General features: G+C 42.8%; 1 protein-coding gene across 2 annotated transcripts in view; it reads left to right on the top strand.

Annotated features, from left to right (window-relative positions):
• LOC138260965 (transmembrane and coiled-coil domain-containing protein 5B-like) overlaps positions 1 to 17,845 on the top strand; it is a 60,154-nt gene that overhangs the window by 25,078 nt on the left and 17,231 nt on the right. For both annotated transcript variants that reach the window (XM_069209522.1, XM_069209521.1), the window contains exons 2-6: positions 5,979 to 6,033; positions 6,904 to 7,062; positions 9,139 to 9,256; positions 14,592 to 14,642; positions 16,621 to 16,698. In XM_069209522.1, coding sequence (XP_069065623.1) covers positions 5,984 to 6,033; positions 6,904 to 7,062; positions 9,139 to 9,256; positions 14,592 to 14,642; positions 16,621 to 16,698 — 456 coding nt within the window. In that variant the 5' untranslated portion in view covers positions 5,979 to 5,983. The remainder of the gene's footprint in view (positions 1 to 5,978; positions 6,034 to 6,903; positions 7,063 to 9,138; positions 9,257 to 14,591; positions 14,643 to 16,620; positions 16,699 to 17,845) is intronic.

Genomic DNA, 17,845 nt, shown 5'->3' with positions numbered 1-17,845 from the left:
CAGTTACAAGGGACTTACCTAGGTGCCAGGGTTGTGCCAATTGTGGAAACAATGGTACATTTTAGGTGAAAGAACACTGGTGCTGGGGCCTGGTTAGCAGGGTCCCAGCACACTTCTCAGTCAAGTCAGCATCAGTATCAGGCAAAAAGTGGGGGGTAACTGCAACAGGAAGCCATTTCTTTACAAGTTGGCTCTGTATATACTATCTCAAAGTAAGAGATAGTGTGCACAGAGTCCAAGGGGTCCCCTTAGAGGTAAGATAGTGGCAAAATTAGATAATTCTAATGCTCTATTTTGTGGTAGTGTAGTCGAGCAGTAGGCTTATCAGAGGGTAGTGTTATGCATTTGTTGTACACACACAGGCAATAAATGAGGAACACACACTCAAAGACTTACTCCAGGCCAATAGGATTTTATATAGAAAAATATAGTTTATTTTAAGAACCACAAGTTCAAGATTTGAAGTAAATACATAAAAAGCAAGGTACTCCACACAGGTAAGTTGGGAACTTTGAATTAAAGCAATATCCTATACAGTCTTTGTTAAAATGCCAATAAGCTATTTTAAAAGTGGACACTGCAAAAATCAACAGTTCCTGGGGGGGGGTAAGTAATGGTTAGGTTGTGAGGTAAGTAAGATCCTTACAAGTCTCAGTTCCTGGGCATAGGCAGCCCACCGTTGGGGGTTCAGGGCAACCCCAAAGTTACCACACCAGCAGCTCAGGGCCGGTCAGGTGCAGAGGTCAAAGAGGTGCCCAAAACACATAGGCGCCTATGGAGAACAAGGGTGCTCCGGTTCCAGTCTGCCAGCAGGTAAGTACCTGCGTCCTCGGGGGCAGACCAGGGGGGTTTTGTAGAGCACTGGGGGGAACACAAGTAGGCACACAAAACACACCCTCAGGGGCACAGGGGCGGGCGAGTGCAGTGTGCAAAGCAGGCTTCGTGTTTTAGATAGGTTTCAATGGAGGGACCCGGGGGTAACTCTTGCGGTGCAGGCAGGCACAGGGGGGCTTCTCGGGCCAGCCACCACCTGGGCTAGACAGAGGGTCACCTGGGGATCACTCCTGCACTGAGGTTCGGTTCCTTCAGGTCCTGGGGGCTGCGGGTGCAGTGCTTGGTCCAGGCATCGGGTCCCTTGTTACAAACAGTTGCGGTCAGGGGGATCCTCTGGATTCTCTCTGCAGGTGTCGCTGTGGGAGTCCAGGGGGGTCGTCTCGGGCTACTCACGGGGTCGTAGTCGCCGGGGAGTCCTCCCTGTGGTGTTGTTTCTCTGGATCTCGAGCCGGGGGTATCGGGTGCAGAGTGTGAAGTCTCACGCTTCTGGAGGGAAGAGTGAGTTATTTGTAAGTTGCTTTTTTGTTGCAAAGATGTTGCTGTTTTTGAGCAGAGCCGCTGCTCACAAGAGTTTCTTGGTCCTGGAGGTCAGGACAGTCCTCTGAGGCTTCAGAGATTGGATGCGGTCGGGTTGCAGCTTTTCGACTCTGGAGACAGGCTAGTAAGGCTGGGGCCAAAGCAGTTGTCGTCATCCGTCATCTCTGCAGGCTTGCAGGTCAGCAGTCCTTCTTTGTAGTTCAGATTGCAGAAATCTGATTTCATGGGATCTGGGGTGCCCCTAAATACTAGATTTAGGGGTGTGATTAGGTCTGGGCGCGCAGTAGCCAATGGCTACTGTCCTGGAGGGTGGCTACACCCTCTTTGTGCCTCCTCCCTGTGGGGAGGGGGGCACATCCCTAATCATATTGGGGGACTCCTCCAAAACTAAGATGGAGGATTTCTAAGGGCAGGGGTCACCTCAGCTCAGGGCACCTTAGGGGCCGTCCTGATTCGTGGGTGACTCCTCCTTGTTTTTCTAATTATCTCCTCCAGCCTTGCCGCCAAAAGTGGAGGCAGTGGCCGTAAGGGGGTATCTCCACTAGCTGGGATGCCCTGGGGTGCTGTAACAAAGGGGGTGAGCCTAGGAGGCTCAGTGCCAGGTGTTACAGTTCCTATAGGGGGAGGTGTGAAGCACCTCCACCCAGTGCAGGTTTTGTTCCTGGCCACAGAGTGACAAAGTCACTCTCCCCATGTGGCCAGCAACTTGTCTGGTTGTGACAGGCTGGCAGAAACTGGTCAGCCCCACACTAGAAGTCGGATTGGTATTCAGGGGGCATCTCTAAGATGCCCCCTGGGTGCATGTTACAATAAATTGCACACTGGCATCAGTATGCATTTATTGTGCTGAGCAGTTTGATACCAAACTTCCCAGATTTCAGTGTAGCCTTTATGGAACCGTGAAGTTCATGTTTGACAAACTCCCAGACAATATACTCTTATGGCTACCCTGCACTTACAATGTCCAAGGTTTTGCTTAGACATTGTAGGGGCATAGTGCTCATGCACATATGCCCTCACCTGTGGTATAGTGCACCCTGCCTTAGGGCAGTAAGGCCTGCTAGAGGGGTGACTTACCTATGCCACAGGCAGTGTGTAATTAGCATGGCACTCTGAGGGGAGTGCCATGTTGACTTAGTCATTTTCTCCCCACCAGCACACACAAGCTGTGAGGCAGTGTGCATGTGCTGAGTGAGGGGTCCCCAGGGTGGCATAAGACATGCTGCAGCCCTTAGAGACCTTCCCTGGCATCAGAGCCCTTGGTACCAGGGGTACCAGTTACAAGGGACTTATTTGAGTGCCAGGGCTGTGCCAATTGTAGAAGCAAAGGTACAGTTTAGGGAAAGAACACTGGTGCTGGGGCCTGGTTAGCAGGGTCCCAGCACACTTTCAATCAAAACTTAGCATCAACAAAGGCAAAAAGTCAGGGGGTAACCATGCCAAGGAGGCATTTCCTTACACTGCCCATATGGGCTTCTAATGTATCTGAATCCCACGTCCACACTGTTGAGAAGACTGAAGTGTGCAACATATCACAGTCGGAAATGGGTAGCCGATTTTGGCCCACGGGGTGACATGTCAACAGAAAGGGCCTCCAAAGTGGGCTGAATGGGGCACTCGGTCATTTAGACTCCTTTTTTCCTGAATTTTCGATAGATTAAAATATTTAGGTGTACCTCGACCTTGCTGCATTTTTTTTATTTTCAACCCACTACAGATGAGACAGATGGGGTGGGCCGTGCCTGGTCAGACAAACTTACTGTCAAGAGTGACCCCCCTGCCTTAGCATCAGCTGCCATGTCCTCGAGCCATCCAAGATACATCTAGAGGTAGGACTATGGGCTTTACTGGCCACGTCCATGGTGTAAATTAGCATCATCAGAACCGATTCACAAACACATTTATGAGTAGAGGAAGTAGTATTAAAGGAGTACCATTTTAGGTGGATTGTGGATTGGTTCCGAAACGTCCCACTGCCTATTAGTATAAGTGACAAAGACAAAACAATCCGTTCTGTTTGTATTACCTGTGATTGACTAGTCCCTGAATACCTTAGGGAAAGATTTAAGAAAGCCTAGCGCCTCCTTGCGCCACACTAGTGTCTTTTTTTTTTTACGCTAATGTGGCTCAAGGCGACAATTTTCGCCACGTCATATTTACAAAGTGGCGCAATGAATGCATTGCACCACTTTGCGACCCCTTGTGCTACATTATGCCTGCGTCAGGCATAATGTATGCAACGGGGGCGTTCCCACGCAGGGAGGCCCGCAAAAATGGCACAGTGGAAGCTACAAGATTTCACTTTTTCCATTTTTGGCTTCATTTTAACGCCTGCTTTGAGCAGGCATTAAAGTGACGCACCCATTGTAATCAATGACTCTCCTTGCACTTTGCTACACTAACATCAAAAAATGTTACGCTTTTGTAGCAAAGCGCCACAATAGCATCAAAAATGTTGAGGCTGTTGTCCTAACTATTGCCATGGTGCGCCATATGTTAAATATGGCGTACCCCGGCGTTGGTAGGTGCAGGTAGGGGGGAGCAGAAAAAGTGACGCATCAGAGCTGATGTGCCAATTTTTCATATATCTGGTTCTTAGTGTCTCTATTAATTGTTATTTTTTTTCTCAACATAGTTAATCATCACCCTTGAAATTCAGATTAGGACTTTCAAGGGTGAAAGTAGTACGTTGAAGGAAAAATGCTAAAAATTAACAGAAACACTAAGGGGCTTTATTCACAAATGCCTTTAGGAGAACTGAAAGTAGTACTCATATGTGTCTTGGTGAACTGGCTACAAAACCCCCAAAATGAGAATAAAATGGTAATAAAAGATTTGTGTGTGAGGTTCCTTGAGGACAATGTAACGTGATGTGAGTAGAGGTATGGAGTAAATTTCAGCCGGAAGTAAGTTCCGGCATAGTAGCTCCTGTTATTGAAAATTCCAAAACCTAGAAACAGTACATAGAGGTTTGGCTGCAGCAAGGAGATAGTTGTTGGCTGTGGAAAGCCTGAAAGTTGGAAAGAAGAGACTCAGGATTTCAGAAAAGTAGTGCGAGAGGAGCTACATTGTGGGAGTTTGTTGAGGGTCCTGTGGCGAAATGTGTGACTTTATCCAAGAGGTGAAATAATATAGGGCGAGCCATACTGGAAGACTGTTATAGAACTGTAGTTTGCTGAGTATTAGAGAGGTGAGCGATGTCTTGGTGGTTTCTATTGAGATGTTTGGTTGTACTTTTAAAATGTCCTTTAGTTGAAATCTTGCTGCCATGGCTCTGTTAGTTATGAACGTCTCTATGTTCATTGAAGGGTTGAAGTTCACCTCAAGGGTCATGGCTGGAGATATTGCAGTCATGATGTCTGATAGGAAGTGGAAGGGGTAGTGAATGGAGGCAAGTGAAATGTAGCAGGAAATTTGATAGTTTTCAATTTGGATTCATTTAACATAAGGTAATGAATTGTCACCCAGTGGTGAATGGCTGAGAGGCGGTTTGAAACTTGTGCCTGGGGGTGAGGAGCGAAGGCCTTGTCTTCGTAGAAATGACTACAAAGTTCAAGGAAAGAATGATATAGTGAAGGGATGAGGTTTACAGTGAGAAGAGTAGGGGTGCGAGGATGGAGAGCGAGGGCACCAAGAGACTGATAAGGAACAGTGAGTAAAAACCAGTTGAGAGGGTCTGTGGTCTAGAGAGCTGCATTGAAGAGTGGAGAGGTCGTCAATATCAGTTACCACTGAGAGTATGAGAAGAGGACAGAACCAATTGTGGTGGGCAGAGCTTGTGAGATTAGGTACATTAGAAGTGTCACATTTCTGGTGAAGTGTAATGCCCTGCTAGATTAAAAGAGGCCGGGCAAGTTGTGAGCAGAGATGAAGGGGGTTAGCCAATTAAAAACCACCCACTGAAGAATGTTTGAGAAAAATGAAGTAGGCAGGGTGTGGAGGTGTCAGTGATGTTTTTCTTTAATAGATGCAAGACCATGGCAGATTTGAAGCAATTAGGATAAGTGCCTGCATGGCTGAAAAGGTATCTTGAGTGTCAGCATACTTGGTATTGCTACCTTGAGGATGAGGAAGTCATTCATTCCTCCTTCTCCCCCACAGAGGTCGATTTACCCCCTTGTGTTAGGTGAAAAGTGGTAGTAAAGACCCAAGTTAAGGAGAAAAGCGGGTGAGTGTGTGTATGGAGTGTGCATTATAAAATAATGAAATCCACTAGGGTTTGGACTTGTATAGCATAGCATTGACTATTTGACACCCCCAAATGGCATAATTGGGATGGGTGTTTGGCTTCACCAAGTGGGAGCTTGATTTGAAAAGGCTGTGGTCATCTAGTGAGGCATAGCACAGAAGAGGCATGATCAGCAGGCAAAGCTTAGTATGGAATGGGTTAGAGTTGGAGGAGGTGGGGCGTCTACCCTCAACTGGGCTTAGATCTTGTGGTTAGAAGATCACATCACTTACAAGTTTGTTGGACGATGTGGTTTCTCCCTACTAATGATTCCTGAATGACATTGTGTCACACATGCTTGGTAATGGAGTAATCCATTTGTATCTACATCTCTCCTAACCAGTGTGGTATTTCCACTTTGTCTTTTGTCATTAATTAGACACCATGGAGCCTTTTATCCCAGAAAACAGTGGAGATGCAAGTGTCACCAAATCGTGAGTATTCCTCTTTGAAAAAAGTCCCTGGGCTAGGTTCCCGCTGTGCACACCATGTGTGAAGAATTCTGCCACAGAAACAGTGACCCCTAGTTTGTCCCTGGGGATCAAGTGAAACTCTTTGCCTGCTGCATTTAGGCTAAATCCATATTATTTATTGTACCTACTGTTTAGTTGATATACTGTGCTCTCAGCCATCATGTCTAAACAATCATTGGTCTTATTCTGAGATATTTGTTTTGCATGTTGTGCCTTCTCATGGATCTGTTTAAACAGATTGTTTTGCTCTTTTCCTTGATCTCCTTCAATCAGTCTGTTGAGTATCCTCGTGGGTTCAATGTTAAACATGCAGTCACTTTCCTCAAGCTCCTTGACGTGGGCTGTTGGGGGTCCAATAATCTCCTTGATTATTTTGTGAGCTCCTTCGCTTGAAGAGTTGGGTCTGATCATATACCAGTGGTATACACTTAGTACCCATCTCTTTCCCCAAACTCCTTCATTTGGACTCTGGGAGCTCCTCGTGCATCCATTGATGAACATCTTGTTCTTTTTCATGAGCTCCTTCTTTTGAACAATTGAGTCGATTTGTACACGGAATGGTACATTTAAGGACCCTGCTCCTTTCAAAAGCCTCCTTCACTACCAATGCGCCTCGTTGTAGATTCAGTGGTACACATGCTGTCCGTGTTTTCTTTTTGCACGTTTGAGTCTCCACATCGGTCCAATGCTATGCATGTTCCTGTTCCTTCCTTCATATACCTCACTTGTGCCCCTGGCTTTGTTTGTAGCTCCACTGGTAAATGCAGTCTCTCAACCTGGATTCCAGAGGAGCCAGAATCTCATGTTTCTCATTTATTTCTGCTTGTGTAGGAGTCAATACACTCAGCAAAACTGGATAATTGAAGCTGAAGACACCAAGAGGAGGCAACGGCAGGAAATCAAAGACCTGCAAGAAGCTCTGGAGAAGGCAGATGAGGAGAACATACTTCTGCTCCGAGAAAATGCCAGCCTAAAGGAGCATAGCAAGAGGTAAGGTGAAGGCATCAACAGCAGAATGCTGTCAGAAGTTTAGTTCAGGCACAGCAGAAGAATAAGTGACAGGCAAGCAGTGGGGGCAGTGTGTGGGTGAGGGGCACGGAATGGAGTGGTCAGTGAGAGTCATGCATTGGAGAGATAGTGACATGCACTAGAGCAGGGTTCGCCAACGAGTAGTTCAGGGGCTATTGGTGGCTCTCTGGGTATCTGCAAGTAGCTCCTCTACATGTAGCTCAACCTGGTAAATTTGAAGTCTTTCTTTGGTTGAATTAGGTATATTTCTGTTCGGTTATTTACTTGTTTGTATATGCCATTTGTTTCACCATTCTTTTGCAGATTTGTTTTGAAGAATGGATTCTGAAATATTGGCTGCATGTATACTTGATGGAATAAAACTCCTTTTTCCCTGCTATTTGAGACTCTCTTTCCTTTCAGTTTTCAAAACTTAAAAAGATGTATTTAAAAGTAAAATGTATCTATCTGATAAGCTGGTGTTTGCATAAAAAAATATATTTGAGGCAGATATACAAATGGCAATTATGACCATTATTACTGGTGATCTTCGTTAAATTCCAGGGTGATTGTGTATACAAATGATATGGCACGAAGAGGCTTTGGAAAGTAAAACTGATAGCTTTTTTTTGTGTTTTTGCTGGTGACCTTGCCTGATGCACTACAGTGGTCCCTGCTAATAGTTCTGCCTTTAATGGCCAGTAATGCTATCCTATCTGAAGTGGTCACAACTGTAACCAAATGTTTGTGTTAGTAGCTCCGGATAATGTTTATTGAACACAAGTAGCTCTTCATATAGGAAAGGCAGGGGATCCCTGTACTAGAGGGATGTGGAACATGATGAGGAGTGCAAAAGGAGAGGCATGCAGCAGTGTCATGAGTGACAGGTATGGAGTGCAAAAGTGAGTGATGGACAGGTGTTGGAGGTGAGTCAGTGAAATACTGTGGAGGTGTACATGAGGGAAAACATATGGTGGCTAGAGAGTGGCAAATATACAATGGAAGGAGAGAGAGAGGGAGAGTGAAAGAGGGAGAGAGAGAAACACCTTGTAGAGGGGAGAGAATATTTGAGATCAAACAGCGCAAAAGTGGGCAAGGGTGGAGTGGTAAGGAAAGTAAGAGGCCTGTGATGTAAACCCTGGATTCAGGGAGTGAGGGACATCATGGTTGTGCAATGAATTGAGAGGTGAGGTAATGAGTGAGAAACAGTGGGGGAGGGGACAAAGCAAGAGGAATGTAGGAGAGGTTGTTTGAGGGCATGTAAGGTATCTAGTGGAGGGTGCGAGTAAGTGCGAGGCATAGATCCTAGATGATATGTTATCATTGCCTTCAGGTCTTGACCTTTCTGCCCTCCATATTACTGGATCTTGACTTTTCTGCCATTCATATTTCCATTTGCTGTATCCTCACATCCCATCTCTCTAACTCTCCTGTACAGGTGCTTCACCTCTGTATATCTCCTAAGTCAGATCTGAGCCTCTCCCATCTGTTATGTTTGGGATTTTCCCATCTATCCATCTGTTCCTTCAGGATCTTCACCATTAATCTAACCAGGAATTTCATCTCAACAGCTCATCACCTGTACTCTACAGGGTCTTCTCCAGGATGGTCATCCATCAATCTTTTCTGTCTATGTTCTTAACCCCTTTCAATCTGTTCTCTTAAAAATCTGTTCATCCACCCATATCTTCTACCTAGGATCACCTTCTCGCCATTTCTTCTATCAAAAATGGTCATCTCTCCACCTCATTTACCCAGAAGTCTCAATTTCCTTCTATCTATAATTTTCAGTTCTTCATCTCCTCTGTTCAGGATCATCACCTCTCCATCTCTTCCATATAGGATATTTACCTTCTACTGTGTATTCTACCCAGGAGCTTCACTTTTCCTAAAAGGTCTATTTAGGAACTTCATCCTTCTCTTCCTCTTGAATCTTCTCCGCTTCTGGTTTCTCCTGGAATCTTCAGGGCTTCCCATCCACCTCTCCGCAGAATCTCCTCACCCTTTTGAGGTCATGAACTGTTTTAGGAATAACTAACCCTGTTTCCTTCTCTATAGTTTGCAGCAGGTCTCCTCCCAATCCCAGGGTTTGGTGGAGGAACTTGAGATGGTGAAGCAACAACTCACTGTGCAAAATGAAACCCTGCAGGCAATGGAAGCCAACACGAAAGAGCTGGTAAGCTGAGAATAAGGGGTGGTCAGCCACTCAGAGGCAGTAAAGAGAAGTAAACAATTGGGTTCCTAGAGCTGGCAAGACTTGATGCAGCCAAAAACAATGCTATACACTTGGGCTTCAGAAATCTTTGGTATCCAACAGGGTTAAAGTTCAAGTAAAAAAACAAAGGAGAGAGATGTATGGAGTATCATATTTGATGATCTCAGTATTGTGTGGTTGTAGAGGGTATGTGTGTGGTGGAATCATAAAAAAGAGTGTTGTATTATCAATGTAGAATTAATTGGAGAAAACTTAACATCAATTTATCAGGCTAGCTGAGACATACTGTTTTACTGCTACTCCATGAGTACTTTACTGTAAAATTGTCTAGGTGCTACACACCCTGGGGCCACCCATCCAAAAACTCTTTACAAGCTACAAAACGTAGGGCCTCATTAGGAGGCTGGGGGCCCTAGGACTGCCAGCCTCGCGGTGACGGTCAGACCGTCGCAACTGTGAAGGTCCGACTGTCACATTACAACCCTGGTGGGCAGACCCGCCATGGAACCGCTGTTCCCGCCGGGAACAAATGTTCCCAATGGTCCGACAGCGTCTGAGTTGTACTCCGCAAGGGCAGCGCGGAGTTTAGCGCCGCCTGGCTGATAACAACTCTGCTTACCACCAGTCTTTCCACAGAGGTCTGACTGCCATAGAAAGCTGGCAGTAAGCCAGTGTTGGGAGTCACAGGAGGCATGGGAAGTGCAGGGCCCCCCTGCCCAGCACCCTCAGAATGTGCACTGTCTCCTTTGCAAACAGTGCACATTCAGAGGGTGCTGGGAGGCCCCCCTGTGCAACGCCATTGGCCTCAGCTCCATGTGGAGCCGAGATCAGTGCAGCCGCACAGTTTCAGTGGGCTGATAGGCAGAAACCCTGTTTTCTGCCGGTCAGCCCAGTGGAAACTTTGTAACAGGTCTGGTAGGGAGACCGCCAGCTCCGCTGTGTTCTCCTCACTGCAAGTCTGGCAGTTGGCTTGTCCGACCGCCAGACTCATAATGAGGCCATAAATTGTTATCCACTACTGGGGTGAAGCCCTCAAATGTCTAGTATCAGGTCACCAAATATTATCATGTCAAATCCATGTTCACTTGCAAAGATTCACGCCAACTACATCAGTTCAAGTTTTATTTCCATTTTTTCTTCTTCTTTATTATTATTTATCAAAAGAAACTGTGAACAGATCAGCACATCCAACGTGTTTAGTTCCATGCAGGAACTTTATCAGGGCTGTAAAATATACACATTCAAAATCACATACACATATACAATAAGACAAACTTTAAAGCAACATAAATCCAATAGTACGTGCAAGTGTCCCTAATATTTAAAAATGTCAGGTTTTTCGCCCACTCTTTCAGCAGTAGTTCATAATAATCAAATCCATCTTCTAAATTCACCAATAGATTAAGGGCCTGATTCAGAGTTTGGCAGAGAGGGTACTCCATCACAAAGGTGATGCCTATCCTGCCGGCAGTATTATGATTGCCATAGGCCATAACTGAATTGAAATAGTGAGGACCAGATATCCATTACGTTTGTGATGGAGTAACTCCCCTCCGCCAAACTCTAAATCAGGCCCTAAATCTCTTCCCTAATTTCATTATTGCAAATGTATAAGACCAACAACATACCACTTTATGAGTGTGATCATTGGTTCCACTGTGATCCGTATTAATTCTTACAATGTTTTATTCAATCCCAAAATCGTGTGCAGTGATATGCAACATTGGTTCTGAGTATTACACCAGGTTTATGGCAAACACCTGAGTTTGATTTCAGTAATTATCAATAAAAAATATACCAATTTGAGAAAGACTAAGGCCCTCATTACGAGCCTGGCGGTCTGACCACAGCCAAAGCGGTGGTCCCACCGCTCTGGCAGTGGTCAGACCACCACATTATGAACATTGCAAAAGCGGCACGGTTGGACTGCCGGCACCACCATTTTCCCTCCACAGGAGGGGCTGGCGGTGCCGGCGGTCCTAATCCGCCAGTGTAGGCCTGCATGCAGCGACTCCCTGGGGCAGTACCACTGCCATGTAAAAGCTGGTGGAGATGGGGTGAAGGGGACCCATGGACAGCCCATCGAGCTTTTCACTGTCTGCCTAGCAGACAGTGAAAAGCGTGATGGGTGCTGTTGCACCTTATGCACCGCAACATTGCCGCTGGCTCAGTTACGAGCTGGCGTCAATGTTGTGAGCTGTTTTCCGCTGGGTCAGCGGGCGGAAACTCGTAATAGGGGCCGCAGGATGTTCACTGCACTGGCAGTGACCTGACCGCGGGAGTTTGGCAGGCGGCCTTTTCAGCCTCGTAATGAGGGGCTAAGTATTCATATTTTAATACCATTGTTGAATACCATTGTTCCTTTATTGTATATACATACTTCTAAGTGTTTTTTAAACATTGTGTATCTCTAACATACTTATCCAAGGAGATTTCCTTCTAACAGCCATCTTTTTTATTTCTAAAATATAAAATGAACAATACTTGTACACCTAATAATCTACACTAGCATTTTTGGAGTAGAATTTCTATAATGTCTCCAATCTATAAGGATCTGATCTGAAGACTAAGGGCTTCCTAAATACTATTTCTCTCCACTAGCATCCACCGTCTTACAATACATGATAATAGGCATTCAAAATGCGTACTATGTTTTAGTGGTCATGTATGGATGATTGTTAGTCAAAGGTTTAATTCTGTTACGCTTTGACATAACGGTATGGGTATAAATGATCAGTGTCCTGAACAAGCGCCATTTTGAATTAATTGTGTAAACATAATTGTTAATCAAAGGTTTGTATCCCTCAATTTACTATAACATACATATTTAAGGAATAAACGAATTACATATCTAGCCATCAAACATCTTTGTAATGAAATGCAACACAAAAATATGCATGCAAAATGAGCATCATTTTGAAGTTGCCAAATATACATAATTACTAAATCAATCATATATTTATTCATCAAACATCCATTGTGGTGCAATGTTACATAACAATCAGCGTTCTGAAAGCGTGACATTTTGGAGTGGTTGTATAACATATATGTATCCATTAAACATTTATCATGGTACAATATAACATAAGAATCAGCAATCAGAACTAGTTCAAAGTTAATGTCCATCCATTAACTAGATCATACAAGTGTAGTGATAATGCTATTGCAATACACTTCCATGAGTTAACTCAGCAAACATCTGATTGTAGACTGAATTACCTATAACCAAAGTGCATCTCGGGTTATATAGTCTCTTCTCGTAGCTTCAAATTTGTATCTTGTACAGTATCTACAATTTTTCTCAGATTCTTCTCCAAATTGTAATTCGAGATGCAAAGAGATCTTTATATTCGGAACCCAGACAAATAGTCTGGATAGCACAAAATCTATCTTAGAGGCAAGACTTGCTTACCTTACCACTTGGTACAAGAACAAATATAAATTGGCATTCAGCAAGAGTGTTTTCCAAACCAGCAATTACAAATCTATTTTTAACTAAATGTATTCACTGTTGCAGGCCATTAAAAACATTAGACTCCTCCCTCCAGAGTATGCCAACAACCAGCATCATCTTACATGGTGGATGTGTCTACAACCAACACAGGTCTCTACAGAGGGGCATGTATGGATGCTAAAAACATAATCCTTTACACAGTCTCAAGATTTGACATTATTTGAGTCATTTTTATCTCAGTATTGTATGTTTGCAGAGGATACATCTGAGTGGTGCAAGCATAAAAATGTATAACTCATTGGATAACTCTTGCCTGCCTGCTAATATTTATCCAGTTCTTGATGTCTTGTCTGTCATATTATATGTAGTTCCATAGGCCTCCAATACTATATTCAGTTCTGGGGCCCCATTTGGAATCTTAGACCCAGTTCTGGAGGGCTTGGCTTGAACAAGGTTCATGTTAAATGCGTCATCTGGAATCATGTACCCAGTTGTGGAGACCTTGCCTGAATGTAGTACCCAGCCTGGAATGTTGTCCATTCTGGAAACGCAATGTGCATCTTTGGACCCAGTGCTTGAGACCTCACCTGTAATGATTCATTGAGTTTTTGAGGCCTTGCCTAGAATGCCATACGCAGTTTCGGAGGCCTTGCCTGGAATGTTGTATCCAGTTCTGAAAAACCTTGTCTAAAATGATGCAGTGAGTTCTGGAGACCTTGCTTGGGATGTTGTATTCATTTCTGAAGTCCTCCTCTGGAATTTTGTATCCAGTTTTGGAGATGGAATTTATATCCAGATCTGGAAATCTTACTGATAAGTATGTATAAATTCCTAGAGAACTTGTCTGGATTGTTGTATCCAATTATGTAGGCCTCGTCAGGCTTATTGTATAGCGTGCTGAAGGTCTCACATGGAATGATTTATCAGCGCTGGAGGCTACTGCTAGAATGTGATTTCTAGTTCTCACTCATCTCCAGGGGAAAAAGGCATTTATATTAACATTTTGTATTTTCCCAAAAGTAGTTTGTTTCCCCCATAAACCTGCTTTGCTCTTTGTCACAATCCATTTTTTTTAAATCCCTCTTTAATGTTGAGGCCCCATAGTCTTTTCTACTCTCTTTTTCAAGGATCAGTTTGCACTGTAATGTTTTTAAAACATGTTTCCATGTTGTTTTTCTAATGGTTCTCTTTTTCCCTTTCATCCTTTTGGCTCCCCATGCCTTGCTCCTCTCCACTGTCTCCATCCCAAGTTACCTGCTGCTCTTTTCATAGTGCAATTTTTTCATCTAGTTTAGGTTGCAAAGAATTTGTAGTTATGCATTTAACTGTGCAATTCTCTGTTATAGATCGTTCAGTTTTATATTGTTTTTAAATAAGTTACTCATAATTTGGTTGAATTTATGAACTGTATGTAATTTTTCAACTGGTTTTAATATTTTCAGATGTTACTGTCTTGGTTGGATTTGACCATAGCATATTTGTGTATTTTCTCAACATTACACCTCTTCGATATTAGTTTTTTCTCCTTCTTTAGTAGCTGCACTGGAGTCCCCTTTGTGTCGTCCTCTTGTAAACTCTTGTACCCAGCAAGTCCAACTCCAACTTCCATCCATAGTTGATACAATTACATTGGGTAATCAGAGCACCTGTTATTTATCACAGTTAGAGAAAGCAAAGCTGCTGGATTCGTTACTATAATAAAAATATATTATAATAAATATTTTGGCCCTGGGGTGGTAGAGGTTATCATGCACCCAACTACTAAACTGAAAGTGATATAAAATAGGTATTTTTGAGACAATTAAAGACATTGTTGTGATTGTTTACTCATCATTTGTGTAGGAAAAGAAGAAATCCCAACTGGAGCAGCAGGTGGAAGGTCTCTCAGCTCAGGTAGGATAGACATGTCTGGGGAACTAGACTTTACCATGTGAACTGGTTGGTATCAGTGAAGCAGAACACTGCTTTAGCTGAAGAAAACTTGTTGAGGCCTCTAAATGCATATTTAAAAACGTGTTAGAGGTTTCTCAAAATCTATATTTGGATATAACCTGTTGTTGTCTGTTGATTTGGCCTGATGATGGCAGGAGCTAGAGGCCATGCCCCTTTTGTCCACTCTATATTATGCCAAGTGATCTTCAGGGATCGTCTTCTCCTTCTGAAAATGGATAGGAGGCCTTTCTCCCAAAGGTGTGTAATAGACAATGACCTTATTAGGGTCCTGGGGATGCATGCTTCTTTGCAGACGTTGGGATTGTAGAGAGAGATTCATACCATTTGCTTGCCAATCTTTTCCTCTAGATCCTAGTGAAGCTGAGTGAAGCTAGGTTTATTCTTTAATCAAAAAAACCTGGTCACTATCTCTTTGTTATGGCTGATCCACTGTCAAATTACTCCTAGGTTTTGAAATTAAATACGGTTTCCTTGTGCGTACCTTTTTTACTTCCCCTAACTGTGGTCCTTTCCGTATTTAAAATTACACTTTGAATTTGATTCATTTTTATTCAATTGTTAAATTAATTTCAATGTATTAATAAACAATTTAAAAACCTATATGCACATCTTATATTGTTTTAAGTAGTTTCGTGTTTATTAAATTGAATGAATCAAAACTAATTTAGTTAAAATTATGTGAAATATGACTTTTTAAATTGCTTTTATTAATAAGGGTAATTGTAGCTAAGTCACCCTTTGATTTATAATATATCAATATAATTATTTATCAATCAAATAATTTTGTAATTATTTGTAATCTAATTTCTTTAATATAATTAGAGTAACTTGATTAATCATAGTTTCTCATTAAAAATATTCCCTAAACTAAAATCCAAAAACAACCTATATTTTTTAATTAAGGAGCTTAAATAAATATTTTTTAAATGATCTGATCACCTCTCATATAAATATTTTAGTTATTTTTATTAATACAGCACTTACCCACATTAAGTTGGCAAATGAGGAGATGGTGCATGGGGGGATGTAATTTCACAATTAAAAAATACATTGCCATGATGAAATTGTAAGACAAGCAAATGTGTGAAAGGAAATTGTATTTTCCCAACATGCACTCCTTGTTACTAACATTGGGTCTGACAGGTGCAGAAAGGCTTGCTGGCATGCCACAGCTGGTCTTCCAGTGGGGCAATGCCTGTTCAGTTATGCCTATACATGTACGTCCTTCTCTTTGCTGCCCATACCAAGGTGTCTTCTGATTAACACCTTCCCTCCAGAACATGCTTCTCAGTGGTGCCAGGCATTTCCCAGTCAGAGTTAAAACGTTAGGAAAGAAGAGGGTCAACCTCAAAGGACAGTAGGGTGCTGCCTAAAAAAAATTCCAGATGCTCTCTACCAACAAGGATCTCAGAGAGAGAGAGAGAGAGAGAGAGAGAGAGAGAGAGAGAGAGAGAGAGAGAGAGAGAGAGACCATTGAATCATGACAGTCACCATTATCAGCAGTGCTGAAGGAAATCCATAGAGGTTTGTTGGTTTCAACACCCTTCACACGGTGTACAAGGATTTATCATTGATAAACTGTGAACATGTGCCTGCAACCTTTATTGCTTTAGGCCATGGAAAGCAGTTGTGGTTATTCACTGCCTAAGCATTTGCAATAGTTTTCTCAAGACACCTAGTAAATGAGGAGGTCTCTGGTGAAGATGGTGGAAGCTCAGGAGACAGTGTAGAGACAAGTCACCTGGCCATCTCTCGGTGATGGTGGTGGATGCTCAGCAATGTTGGTGCAAGTGTCCCGATTCTTTTATCAAACACAGCTCCTTGAAGGGGTTCAGGATCCTGCTGCTGCCCCCCTACATTTACACACAGACAACTCCACCTGCATTGCAGGATTATATCTCCTTTGCTTCTGTGACAGATCTTTGAGTGCTCAGAGGACAACAAGACCCTTCAGGAAGAGCTTTTGATGCTGAAGACCATGGTACCAGAACTGGAGGCAAGTACTGTGCTTTTTTTATGTTAAACTAATACTAATGTTACAACATTTGTGCACTGCCAATTTTTCCAATGGGTAATTGAGGGAAAGGGGAGAAAGTAGTTTGCCCAGAATGCGAAATAGTAAAGTGGGTAAGCTGAGAAAAGGACCCCTTCATTCCTGCTTTAAAAATTGACAACATAGCCGCTCTGCCTTATCTCCTTAGCAAACAGTTCTCCTGTGGACAATTCCCATCTTATTTTATATTGTCTAAAATTATTCAAATGCACATGTTTGGATTTTTTCTCCCAACTATATTTACTATAACTGAATAGTGTGCCTAGTTCATATTTATTTGCTTTACAGTTTCCTTTGCACTTTTCTGTTCTTTTCACAGTTGTTTTGATAATGGGTATGGTACGTTTTCTCTTTTTGTAATTTTGTATAGTGTAGATTTTTGCTTTTTATACTAGAGTATTCTTTAAAAAAGATTTACAGAGATGCACATTGTCTCCTCTGAGGTTACCTGAGTGAAAATCATTGCTACATGTGATGTGCATAAAAGTCAAATCATGTTCCTTTACTAGTTTCCGTTCTATAATGGCCAACACAGTGACAACTCTAAAACGGTCTGAAAAACAAAAAAAAATAGCTATCTGTAAGAGGGTGATGAGACACTAACAGAAACATCTCCAGAAAGAACCAATGCCATTCCTCCACTGACTAAGAAAGACAGCTGCTGTTGAGAGAGGCCAAACATAAATTACATACATCAAAGTTTGAACTTCCATACCAGAAAAAAACTTGGTAAAGCTAATGTTGAATAGTGTATGGCTATTCGAAATACTATACCAGAGATATGTCAGTCAACGCTACCAAGTCACAAAGCCACTAAAATCCGAAGCGCCTGTAACCATGTGTTCAATAATGTCAAAATCAAAAATGTAAAAAACTCGAAATTTCGCTCTTGCTTCAAGTTCACATCTCTCTACGTTGTCACTCACAATAATTTTATCAGATAAAATCAGTTTAGGTTCATGCACAAACTTTGCTGGAGGAAACAAATCACCTCCACATCCCCCTTGGTGGAACAACAGTTTGATGTTTGCCATGTTGGAGGTACCTCTAGCCATGGAGCTTTAAGTTTACTGTAATCCCTTTGGACTAA

Source organism: Pleurodeles waltl, chromosome 10 (assembly GCF_031143425.1).
Source record: "Pleurodeles waltl isolate 20211129_DDA chromosome 10, aPleWal1.hap1.20221129, whole genome shotgun sequence".
NCBI lineage: Eukaryota > Metazoa > Chordata > Amphibia > Caudata > Salamandridae > Pleurodeles > Pleurodeles waltl.
The sequence above is the reverse complement of the archived record's forward strand: the minus strand, read 5'-3'. Positions and strand labels throughout refer to the sequence as shown.